General features: G+C 40.1%; 1 protein-coding gene across 1 annotated transcript in view; it reads right to left on the reverse strand.

Annotated features, from left to right (window-relative positions):
- Positions 1–1206: 1206 nt before the first annotated feature.
- Positions 1207–13479, reverse strand: part of LOC149465841 (BPI fold-containing family B member 4-like) — a 45509-nt gene continuing 33236 nt past the window's right edge. The window contains exons 13-16 of the mRNA XM_089673444.1: positions 9601–9664; positions 5587–5663; positions 3908–3939; positions 1207–1419 (exon numbers count right to left, since the gene is read on the reverse strand). Of these exons, the coding sequence (XP_089529570.1) occupies positions 3916–3939; positions 5587–5663; positions 9601–9664 (165 nt within the window). The 3' untranslated portion in view covers positions 1207–1419; positions 3908–3915. The remainder of the gene's footprint in view (positions 1420–3907; positions 3940–5586; positions 5664–9600; positions 9665–13479) is intronic.

Here is a 13479-nt window from a genome sequence, read left to right on the forward strand (position 1 = left end):
TACAAGAGGGTTAGGAGGGCCCTGCTCCTTTGAGCGTACAATCTAAGAGGGAGGGGCTAGTGGTACAAAAGGTAGTAACTGTGGGGGATGGACTGGTAGGAGGAGTAGAAGATTCCATTATTAGCTGAGAGCAGGAAAGGCTTCCCTGAAGAGATAGGTCTTCAGAGATCGCCTAAAAGTGAGCAGAGTAGGCGATAGTCTGATAAATTGGGGTAGAGAGTTCCAGAGGATGGGGGAAGCTCTGGAGAAGTGCTGGAGATGAGCATGGGAGGAGGAGACAAGGGAGCTAGAGATCAGGAGGTCATGCGAGGAGCGGAGAGGACGGTTTGGGTGATATTTGGAGACAAGATTGGTGATGTAATTTGGGGCAGAGTTATAAATGGCTTTATATGTTATTGTTAATGTTTTGAATTTTATCCGTTGGGCAATGGGAAGCCAGTGGAGGGATTGGCAGAGAGGGGTGGCTGATACAGAACAGTTAGCAAGGTGGATGAGTCTGGCAGCAGCATTCATGATAAACTGAAGAAGGGATAGCCTGGGATGAGGTCGGCCAATGAGGAGGGAGTTACAATAATCAAGGCGAGAGATAACAAGGGAGTGAATAAGTTGCTTAATATTTTCCGAGGTTAGGAACGGGCGTATCTTGGAGATGTTGCGGAGGTGAAGTCTACAAGATTTGGAAAGAGATTGGATTTGGGACTGGAAGGACAGATGGGAGTCTAGGATTACACCTAGCACCCTGGCATGAGGGGAGGGACTGATGATTGTGTTATTGATCTTGATGGAGAAGTCAGGGGAGGGGGCACGGGCTGGAGGGAATACTAAGAGCTCAGCTTTGGATTGATTGATAATTGGTATAAAGGTGCCCTCCTTCCTAGTGCTCTGTTCTCTCTTCTCTCCCTGGACTGACAGGGGGGTTCCGGGGCGGTTGCAGGCACGTTCACAATATTACTTCCGGTCTCCTCTTCTACTAGTCCATCGTTCCTTTGCTTCTGGATCTGGCTGTAGCTGTAGCCAGATCCAGAGGCGAAGGAACGTTGGATTGGTCGAAAAGGGGTCACAGGAGTGCAGAACGAACTGCACTCCTGTGATCCACAGACGTTTTGGGTGTACTTCTCCTTTAAGATGAATTATCTGCATTTCTGCATTACTGCAATTGCCACTCTCTAAAGTCAAGCTTAAGTACAGGAAAATGCAAAAACAACCTTAAGACTGTAAAATTCTTTATTGTTAGGAATCTGAGACAGTCATTGATTCCTTTTTTAAAGAGGTTTTCACATTTCTGTATCGGTGTCACTTGATGTTGCAGGTTTTCTCATGTAAGCCCATTCTCCCTGGATGATGATTGTCGACAGATATGAATTCAGATGCTTTGCAATAAATTTGCGGTCTGTAATGGGTGTAAGTTACTATGTGTGCCTAGGAGCGGGAACAATTAGAAACACCTCAGTACACGGATTGATGTTAGGCATAATAATTATGCAATCTTAAAGCAGAACTTCAGTCAACAAGCAAATGAATAGCCCATTAAAACAGCAAATAAACTAGCTTTAGCTTCAATATTCATTTTCATTCCAGAGATTTCCCTGCAGTACTTATTTCTTCCACTAAATTTCCTCAGTCTGATGGTCGGCATCATTCGAGCAACTTCTTCTGAGCCCAGGGTGTCCTGGACCCACCCCAGCTTGAGATTGGACAGTGCAGGGGGAGCTCAGGATGAGGTGCCAGGATGGCAGGCCACTCTTCTCCGGAACGCTGGAGCGCATGCTGGAGAGCACGCTGGAATGCATGCTGTCCAGATGGAACGGAAACCATAGAAGTTTGAAGAAGGAGCGCTGCGCATGCTCTGAAACACATCACCGCCCCACACTTGCATCATTTCCGGTTTGCGTTCCATCTGGACAGCGTGTGTTCCAGCATTCCCGAAAGAGCGGCGGCCATCTTGGCACCTCATCCTGAGCTCCCCCTGCAGCTGTTGGCTGGCACAGCGGGATGCTATACAGTGGAGAGAGCCCCGCACATTGACAAATTATTTATGAGCCTGTTATTTCTTCTATCCTGTAAGTGTTTTTAACCATACCTATTAAACCCAACTTTGAAGTTATTGCACTTAGAAGCGCCTTCTTGTCTCTTCTGTTCTTCACTCAGAGTTTGCTACATACTCTCAGAGGTGCTGCCCAGTGCATGTTTCTATCCTACCACCAATTACTGGCTGTCATCTCCTCATCCACCATCTCCTCTACAGATGTTCCCTATGAATATTCTCTTTTATATAACTTTTTTACCCACAGTTGTTTTTTGTAGTGCATTGTTATGGTATGGGAGGGCTATGGTAAATAGGCAGTGCGAGGTCCACTTCAAGATAATACTGCTGAAGTGGCTGAAAATATCTGGTTTAAAAGGACATGTTCACTTTTAGCAAAAATGTAATTGGTTCACCCTCAGCCCTCCTAACCTAAACTAATCTAGATACCCATTACCCAGCTGCTTACTTATACCTCAGCATGTTCCATTGTTTAAATCCTCTAGGTCTAAATCTTCTCAGGCACTGGCTGTGCTTGCTCATTGAATCCCTGTAGACTTGGATGGGCCCAGTACTGTAGATTTCAGGCCAAGGAAAGTAAACATCTGAAGTAATTAAGCTGCAGCTGGATGGGGGTACGATATCTATATTAGGATAGGAGGCTAGGATGGCTGATCCAATGTAGTGTTTACTAAAAGGAAATGTCTTTTGATCTTCAAATTAACTCATGTTTCTTTGTAGATCCCATTTCGAATTCTCAGATGGGACAGGACTTCAATTTGGGGTAAAGTCGATTTTAAGCAACTCCCTCTTACAACACTAAGTTTTGTTATTCATCAAAAGGCTAAAACTCAATGGACAGGAGGGATTCTGACAATCAGCAAGTGCCAAGGGCAGGGTTTAAAACATGGAGAGGGCTCCAAAAGGACAAATAATTTGACTGAAGATAAGTACATAGGACTATAGTATTATAATAAGCTAATACTTATATAATTATAAAATAATGTAATATAAATATAATAAAATATTACTTCTCCTGCTACGCTATGTTTACTTTATTTATATTGGACTGCTTAAAAATGTCTGTTCTTGTGCCTTGAATTGTTGTCCAGACAGGAAACAAATTGTTGTCCAGACAGGAAACAAATGAAGTTTAACCCCCCCTGATTCATTATTGGGAAGCTTCTATGTGCAACCACTAGTTTTTTTTAACTGTTAATTCATCAGGAAATGCTGACAACTAACTTTTTAACATTTCTAGAAGAGACTGGTCATCTTAAAGTGAACCTTTACTTTCCCACCCATTTTGTATTATTCCAATCTTCTTACCCTCCTCTCTTACAATTTGGACATTTTTTATTTGTATTTCAGCCTTTTTCAAGGAACACTTTCCTGTACTTCCTGTATTATTGCCTAGGGGAGAATGATATATGCAGCACCTGCAGCCTTCTGGGATAATCGCACTATGCATCCCAGGAAGCCGTGGGGGATTCTGTTGCATGGAAAAGACAGTTGGCCTCCTGATGACATCACACAAGAAGATGGTGGCACTAGGCCCAGTGTGCTGCAGCAGTGCAGTGCACCCCTACAGAACACCAGTGGATTGCTGGGAAAATGTGAGTATGTTTTTAGATAATACCAGTGGTCATTGAGCACTATGACACCCAAAATTTAAACCGGAACTTTACTCAACTCCACTCCAGCACTGCGGTGTCCCATAGCTCCCTCCCCGGCTGATATCCATTTATTTATTTTTAGCCCAACCTGAAACTGAGCTTTTAATAGGGCAGTGAATATTGGATAAGCTAAGAAACCCTTTGTGTATCCATTCAGTATGCTGTTACAGTATATTATATTAACAGGTGTAAAATTGTGCAATCTTACCTTCCATATTAGGAGTTTATTACAATAAGTTCCTAAGAATTGAAAATTTGCATTTTATTAGTTTTGACAAGATACATAGAACAGAAAAATATTTCAAGCCAGTAGTTGAAACTACTAGTAGTAGATTCCACCTACAGTATACTATACAAAAAGGAACTTTTCAATAATTCAATTTTGCTATTTTATTAAAAATAAATATAGAATCTACAAGTCAATTGTTGTAACAGTTTGAACCTTTTTATGGTGCTCATACTCTAGACGAAAAACCATTAGAAAATCTGTCATTTGAACACATTCTTTGTTTTTTGTCCAGTTAATGAGCACAAATCGAAAATTGGTAGTAATTTTTTGAGCAGAAAAATCGAAGGAAAACATCTGCCAAACAGACAATGAATTGAAAGGTTAATATGTTTCTCACCTGCTAAAAATCATACTGTTTGTTTTTACTTTGTTTCGCTACTTATACACAGTACAAATTCATTTATGTCCATTGAAAGATTTAGTGTTTGAAAATTGGTTGTTACATGATGGCAATATCATTTGCTCTCACGACTGTGTGTTCATTTTTCAGAAATGCGTTCAAAGGATTTTTCGACTAGTGTATGGCTAGCATTATTTTCAGAGATTTTTCTTCCTATACCCCCTTAATTCACTTGATGTATTTTTCTCCATTTCGAAAGAGTAGAGGCTGTTTAGATAGCTAATCGAATGTACACTTTGCAGAGTGAAAGATAGTCAATAAGATGGTGGCATGTTCACTTTGAATACCCAATAATGTGCAAGAGAAATTAGAAATTTATGATTTTCTCTAGCACATGATTGCGAGTTCAAAGTGAACACAGCTTTATATTTTTTCGCTAACATTGTTTGCTAAGAGAATAAATTTTGTGCATCAAGTGTCAACATACAGTAACATTTGGACAGGTTGGGTTTTGCAAGGGCACAAAATTTACATGAAGGCAACATTTTCACAGATTTGCAATCGCAAAAATTTCAAATTCTAGTCCTGTTGCTCATGTGAATGTTTGAAGGTTACCCTTTAAATACAAATGTCAGCCAGAGCATCTGGTGTAATTACTGAGACCAAGGCTTTCATTTTTTATTATTATTATTATTATTATTATTATTTTTATTATTATTACTACAGGTATTTATATAGCATTGACAATCTACACACTAAACGTTTAGATCCCTGCCATCAACGAGTTTACAATTCCTACCTCATCTGCCCACATAGTAGGGAAAATTAGGCAGGCCAAATTAACCTGCCAGCATGTCTTAGGAGTATGTCAGGAAGCCAAAGGAATCCCAAGTAAACTCTTAGAACGTGAAAACTCCATGACAATGGTGTTCTGGCCAGGAATCAAACCAAGAGCCCCAGTGCTGCAAGTGGTGCTAATCCCTAAGCCACTGCAGTGCCTAACTCAGAGAGGGAGTTTTTCTTTTTATTCTATCGATATAAATATTTTCTTCATGGTGATCTGGAGGTCAGAAGAGAGCTGATCCAACTCATCCATTACACTTCATGAAATAGACATGGCCTTGAAAAGTCTCCTAATTTACACCAATGCCCCATGTCACATTGTCATTGTAACTGACCAATGACCCCTATAGTACATACTGTAATTACATGAAAGAAATGCAATAAAAAAAGGTTCATGATTAAAGGGTATACTTACATCAAGAATGTCAACTTCTGAATTATTAAAGTCTATATTCATAAGATTTGGAAGAGGGATACCATTCCCCACCACAGCTATAATTAAAAAAACAGAAGCACATGAGTAGGATGACAACTTATACTGGGAATACATTAAAAAGTATCTGTGGTGTGAGATAAATTTCCTCAATGATACACAGAAACAAAAAAAATTACAGAGGTTTAATTATTTTGTATTTAATCTAAAAATATAAAAAAAAAAGTTTTAAAGTGGTAAACCTCATGAAATATGAACAAAGCATATTCCTCTATACTGTGTACTTGTCTCAATTGAGAGCACTAAGTGTCATTTCTGTGTGCTGCTTAGTTTCTTTGCTATCTGTCACTTATGACAGATTTTTCTGACACCAAGAGATAAAAAGGTGACTAGGGCGATCGCCAGCACACAGCCTGTGATTGGCAGCTTCAGCTCTGTTCCTGTGTGATGTGTGAAGGGGGGTATGTCCCTTCCCTCCAATAAGATCTCAGCTCTCTTCTCTGAGCTCTGCAGAGTGTACCTTTAGCTCCCTGCCCCCTGCTTTCTGAAAGCTCAAGCAAGCTGTATGCATTTTGGACTTTGAATGAATGCTGCAGATAAACAGGTACAATTTAATGTAGGAGGATTTGTTTAATCTTTGTGTAACATCTGAGGCTAGTCACTTTACTGGGTATATGTAAGGGTTTACAACCACTTTAAGTTATAGGCGACCAACTATAGCTGTTAGGCTTTTATGTAATTGATTATAATTTACATCTAACAAAGACCTTATGTATTGAACACTCGGTGCAAAAAGCTACTGTTTTTCAGATTAGGGAGTTAATGTTTATCAAATTCTTCACAATGAACTTCTCCTATTTGCTTTTTTCTTCTATCTGGTCGAGTGTTAACAGACCTAGAACGCACCTCTCTTCATATTATGGAGAAGAGGAGAAGTGGAGGTGTTCTATAATACTAAAACACTTTAAGGGTTATTTACAAAAACTGGAGAGTGCAAAATCTGGTGCTGCTATGCATAGAAACCAATCAGGTTACAGGTTTTATTGTCAAAGCGTAACTGAAAAAAATGAAGTTAGAAGCTGATTGGCTACCATGCACAGCTGTACAAAATTCTGAGTGCATCGGTTTTAGTAAATTACCCCCTTCCTGTCCTGAAGTGTCAACACAGGCACAGTACAGTGGGTGGGAACTCTCATCCTTTTACATGAAGTGTGTTATTGGCAGGATCACCAGGTAAAAAAAGGAAAAGAGACAGATTCCCTAATAAAGAAAACTAAAGCAGCTAAATGTATGTGGGGCCCATAGTCATATACATGGAAAGGAAGGCCCGGAGTAAGAAGAAAGAAGGCCTGAACGAAGGGTCGGCATGACTGGGGTTAAAGGGGGTTGGGAGAGGAAAGTCCCATTAGCATAAGGGTCTAAATGGTTTTAAGGAAGAAGTGGGGGGAGCTACAAGGGGTGGTCTGACAGGGTGTGGCAGGGGGTCTTCAGTCTGAAGAGAGTTTTCACAAGGAAAACTTCCCTCCCACCCGCCCGTTGTTTTATGGTTTGTCTTGGTGGTGGTTGTGCCATATTGGTGCTAGGGGACTTCTGGCTGGGTGCAAGGTCCTTGTTGGTTACTGTAGGCACAAGAAAAGGCAAGGAACCTATCTGAGGTACGGCTTCCAGTTGTTCTGGTGGGGGTATCTGCCGTGGTGTCTGCGAGTCGGTGATATTGCAGCTGGAGGCCTAGTTAAGTAGGACACAGGTATTCGTTTTCTTGATGCCTATTGGGACCTTGAAAAAACATATGTTTATACTGTGTTTCTGTTATTTAAATGTTATTTGTTAATGGTTGTAATAAAAGGCCATTTTTGGGCCATTAACTCCATTTTGTTGTCAGTGTGGTTACTTAGGTTAAGGTTGGGGGGTAGGTATTGGTTTAGTGGGGTTGGATCAAGACATCTTTAGTCCCCTGGTCAAGTCCCACAGCAATCTGGACAGTTACTAGTTAGGAAAAATATTTGCCAAGTCTAGAGTGAGGTGCAAAAATCTTAAAGGAAAAATAAAAAATATGGTGTCAGAACATTGTATTGTTGCTACCTCACTTTATGCCTGTGCTGATGCACCTGCAGCCCATTTCCAGCCTTTTTTGTTCATAATGAGAGTAACAGGCACAATAGGAAAATACAATTTATTGCTTTTAGCACTGGTTTGGTTTAGCTCTGAAGAAAGGGGTGCATCTTCTGAAACGTGTAAGGCTTCATGTACTGGAGCCTACTCTGACCGTCAGCCACTGGGAAATACAAATTGCTGTAAAAATGCGGTACCGCTGTTGCCATGGTTTGTTGCATTTTTACTGCATTTTGCATCTTCCCGTGGTCGGCAGTCAAAACATTCCTATCCTAAACATGATTCTTTTGCATTTAGGAGAGGGAGGTTTAACCACCTCCCGTCCGACCGTTGTATATAAATGGCTGGACGGTGGCAGTGCAGGGTCAGGTGGCCTTTTATAAACATCCTCCCAGCACCCTGCTTGTGCACGCTCCCTGGGAGTGCGCAGCACCGCGATACGGTGCCCGCTGTGTCCTCCTCTGTACGAGGTCCCGATCATATGAACACTGATTGGCCAATCAGTGATCACATGCAGAGTAGTAAGCAATGATGTCACTTACTACATGTGAAATCTGTGAATGATCACAGAGGTCACATGGTATAAGGCTATTCACAACAGCCTTGTACCATGTGACAAGCTGTGACCAATTACAGCTCACTCAGTAGTTCTCAATGGCTGAAAGAATGCAGCTAGAGGGAAGGAGAAATGATTGCTTTTACAGCCTTTATGGGTGTAAAAGCAATCAGTGTGAAAAAAAAAATCTTCATCACCCCCCCACAAGTAGTACAGTGTCACCAAGGTGACACTGTACTGCTAGGGTGACAGTATGTAAAAAAAAAAAATAATATTAAAAAAATTAAAATTTAAAAAAAAAAAGTATGTTTAAAAATTATAATTTTTGGTTATAAACTAATTTGGGTTATTTTTTTTTACTAATAACATAACGGAATAAATTTTGGCTAAGATTTATGATAGAAATACTATTTATTTGAAAAGTTTTGTAAGAAAAACACTTTTTTTTCAAAATTTTTGGACTTTTTAATTTACATAGCAAAAAAAATAAAAAATCCCAGTGGTGAATAAATACCACCAAAATAAAGCTTTATCTGTCTCAAAAAAAATGCAAAAAAATTCATATGGGTACAGTGTTGCATGACCGCACAATTGTTATTCAAAGTGTGATAGCATTGAAAGCTGAAAATTGGCCTGGACAAGAGGGGGGTAAAAGTGTCCAAATTGGAAGTGGTTAATCTCACCTAAACACGGCAGCTCTTCAACTCTGCTAAAAGCCTATGTGCACATGGACATGTAGGCTTTTGTGGAGTTGAGTTTAGGAGCTTTTGGCAAAAAAAATGCCTAAAGCTCCTAAACTCGAGTTTAGCAGCTGCTCGTCTACATGAAACCTACGCCTACCAATTCGAGAGACGGTTTGAGCCAGGTGGCACCATCCTACCACTTGATCTGAATACAGTGACATTATTTGCTTTCAACATATTACACTTGTGAGTATATTTTTGGCATTTGGTTTTGATGAAAGTTTTTGGTAATGCACTAGGCATTTACACCTTCCTGTTTCTTTTAACTCCTGACCCTCTTTATCCACATACTGTATAAAGGGAATTCCGAACCTCCAATCAGTGCCTGAATTATAGGTTCATCTGTTTTCTCGTATGTTGAATTTACTTAGGTCTCTGATTTTCGTCTTACTGTTCAGACCTTGAATTACTTTGTTTGTATCATCTGGACTGTTTTTGTACTCTGCTTGCCTGATCAGAGAGCCTACTACTTCTGCTTTTGTCAGCTATAGCTTCATTTACCTGTTTGGAACCTAGACCATGTTTGTCTTCATCTGACCTAGCCAAAATTACAAGTTTAAATTGTTATAGTTGTGTGATGCTTACTATTAACTGAAGGCAGAAAAGCAAGGGTGAAAAGGTTTGCAACCAATCCCTCTAGTGTAGAGACCTGTAAAAGAAAACAATGTAAATAAGCCAGCTGAAAACGGATCATAAGTAGAAATGAGCTCTTGGTTCAGTTTGAACATAAGTATGGACTGAATTCTGCTTGTTTGTGTATTTGTCCTAATGCCAGACTTATAGTGTTATATACAGTGCCTTGAAAAAGTATTTATACCCCTTGATATTTTCCACATTTTGTCATGTTACAACCAAAAACGTAAATGTATTTTATTGGGCTTTTATGTGATAGATGGCACATAATTCTGAAGTGGAAGCAAAATGATAAACGGTTTTCAACATTTTTTACAAATAAATAAATGAAAAGTGTGGCGTGCATTTGTATTCAAACTGCTTTACTCTGATAACTCTAACTAAACTCTAATGGAACCAAATGCCTTCAGAAGTCACCTAATTAGTAAATAGAGTACACCTGTGTGTAAATTAATCTCTGTATAAATACAGCTCAGGGGTTTGTTAGAGAACATTAGTGAACAAACAACATCAAGAAGCCCAAGGAACATACCAGACAGGTCAGGGATAAAGTTGTGGATACATTTGAAGCAGAGTTAGGGTAAAAAAAAATATCCAAAGCTTTGAACATCTCATGGAGCACTGTTCAATCCATCATCTGAAAATGGAAAAAGTATGGCACAACTGCAAACCTACCAAGGCATGGCCATCCACCTAAACTGACAGGCTGGGCAAGGACAGCATTAACCTCCCTAGCAGTATGATTATTTCTATGCTGAAAGTGGTACATTTTTTTGCATGGAAATATGTAGTTTTTTTTATTGCAGGCCTGGAATTTTTAGGAATAACTCACTGAAATCTGTCCGGACAAGAGTCTAATAAACATCCTGGGTATGATAAAATGTGAAACACGAAATCATAAATTATAATATAATAAATAATCATAAAAAATAATAATAATACATTTAATTCAATAATATAATCAAACCAAAAACACTGAAATTTGAAATAGAGCGCCAAGTTCGCACATCGCTGAGCAAAGTCGCAAAACTGTCTTCAGTGTCTGATGACGAATTTCTCCACAAATCATTATCACTCAATTCTGCAAGTGGTTCTGATTTACTATCGCTGTTCTCTAGCTGGTCTAAAACCGCTTTTGACATAAAGGGATGCTTTTTGGACGCCATGGACTTTTCTCAGTTTCCAGGCAGAAAGTAAAAATGCAGGCAGGGCACAGGACAAAGCACTCGGGACAAAATGTATGTGAAATGGTTTGATACAGTAATGTTATACTATGTGATTTTAGTGTATTAGTGAATGTCACTTTTTAAAATTTTTAAATTTCCCACTGGTTCTGGCCCCCGTACACTCGCAGGGACTGGAACCCGGAAGACAGATGCCGGCATCGGCCGGAGGAGATGGCTGGGGAAGCTGCAGGGAACACATCGCAGGAGCGCGGGACAAGGTAAGTGATCGAGGGAATCCCAGAGCAACGCTGCAGGGTAATCCCGAGTGTAGCTTGGGGTTACCGCTTTTGGCACTGATAATAAACCCCGAGCTACACTCGGGAATACCGCCAGGGAGGTTAATCAGAGAAGCAGCAAAGAGGCCCATGGTAACTCTGGAGGAGTTGCAGAGATCCACAGCTCAGGCGAGAGAATCTGTCCATAGGGGAACTATTAGTCATGCACTCCACAAATCTAGCCTTTATGGAACCTTGGCAAGAAGAAAGCCATTGTTGAAAAAAAGCCATAAGAAATTCCATTTGCAGTTTGCAAGAAGCCATGTGGAAGAAGATGAGACCAAAATTGAACTTTTTGGCCTAAAAGCAAAATGCCATTTGTGGTGGAAAACTAACACTGCACATCACCCTGAACACACCATCCCCACTGTGAAACATGGTGGTGGCAGCATCATGTTGTGGGGATGCTTTTCTTCAGCAGAGACAGGAAAGCTGGTCAGAGTTGATGGGAAGATGGATGGAGCCAAATAGAAGAAAACCTGTCTGCAAAAGACTTGAGACTGGGGTGGAGGTTCACCTTCCAGCAGGATAACAACCCTAAAAACATACAGCCAGAGCTACAATGGAATGGTTTAGATCAAAGCATATTCATGTGTTAAAATGGCCCAGTCAAAGTCCAGACCTAAATCCAATTGAGAATCTGTGGCAAGACTTTGCTGTTCACAGACACTCTCCATCCAATCTGACAGAGCTTGAGCTATTTTGCAAAGGAGAATGGGCAAAAATGTCCCTCTCTAGATGTGCGAAGCTGGTAGAGACATCCCCAACAAGACTTGCAGCTGTAATTGTGGTGAAAGGTGGTTCCACAAAGTATTGACTCAGGTGGGCCGAATACAAATCCATGCCACACTTTTCAGATATTTCTTGGTAAAAAATGTTGAAAACCATTTATCATTTTTCTTCCACTGTGTTGGTCTATCACATAAAATCCCAATAAAATACTATTTACGTTTTTGTTGTAACATGACAAAATGTGGATTTTTTTTAACTGCTATTATATATGACAGCTTCCTTTATTCCCTGTCAATGACTATTAAGAAAGCAACCGCCATGTCTTTAGCAACCAGTGATTTCCCCTGATCCTTATAATTTGATAGTTGGGAATCCCTAACCATGTAAACAAAGGAGCAGGGAATGACTGACATCATTGCGCAAATATGGCTGCATGGCCTTATTTGGGTGATGATTTTGACAAAATATGGCCATGGCTGTATTTAGTCCATGACATCACCAGGTATACTTTGCTCCTTTGTTTACATTCCAGATGAAAGTTCAGAGAACTGTTGAGGGCATGTGGCTTGGTAGTATTTAGGAAGTTTATCCCCCCTTTTCCTGGCTGCATATTTGGATAAGGGTCTGGTATGGACTATGGATTTTGTGGGGGACCCCATGCCTTTTCCATTATGTGTGTGTGGGGTTTCCTCTTTAAATTAATGCCAAATTATTATTTTTTTAGTTTTTTTCATGGGGTCCCATTTTTTTTTTTTTGAGTCCTTCATTAACATACTGTATATACTAGACTCTCATCTAGGCTAAAGATCTGGTATAGATTAAGAGAATTCCAGGCAGCTTTGTATTTGTAGCTTTAATTTACCAGCAATTAAAAAATGAATTTTTATTCTTTGCAAATGTCAGTTTTGCTGTAGTACAGGGGTATGGAATTAAAAGGTCACTAAAATTTTCTTTTAGTCAAGGTCCAAATCTGAAGTTTGTGCTGAAAGATTGTAGTCACTGCATATCTATCAAAAACTGAGAACTGTACAATTTCCACAGCATTTCAACAATATTTATTCTCAAGTTTCAGTTAGAACATTCTTACATCAGAGTGTCCCCTTACATCAGGCATTCCTGTCCGAGTGCCCCATTACATCAAGTGTCCAAATCAGAGTGTCCCTTACATCAGTTGTCTGCATCAGTGTCCCCCCTTAAATCAGGTGTCTCCCATCAGTGTGCGACCATACATCAGTTGTCCCCAATAGAAGACCTGGTATGGATTGGGCGGGACCCCCATGTTGTTTTTTTTTTTAAATGTTAACATTGGCAACACTTTTGTTTACAGTCTGATGTCAGCAGGGAATCCCGCTGTTAAGGACACAGATTTTAAGGACATAGTGGCCACTCGCTCCTTAACAACCAAGATATTTACTGGTTGTTAAGGATGCTGGCGGCTGGCGGCTCTTTAGCAACCAGCTAAAATCAAACACATTCCTTAACTATCGCATGCCTGTGCCACTACTTATTTACCGCATTCATTTACTTATTTCCCTTAGTGAATCGACTTTAACGCCATTTTATACGGTACTTACCAAGAGATTTTGCTTTTTGAGGTA

Source organism: Staurois parvus, unplaced genomic scaffold (genome assembly GCF_062004578.1).
Source record: "Staurois parvus isolate SC_StPar_1 unplaced genomic scaffold, SC_StPar_1.0 ptg000137l, whole genome shotgun sequence".
NCBI classification, from domain to species: domain Eukaryota; kingdom Metazoa; phylum Chordata; class Amphibia; order Anura; family Ranidae; genus Staurois; species Staurois parvus.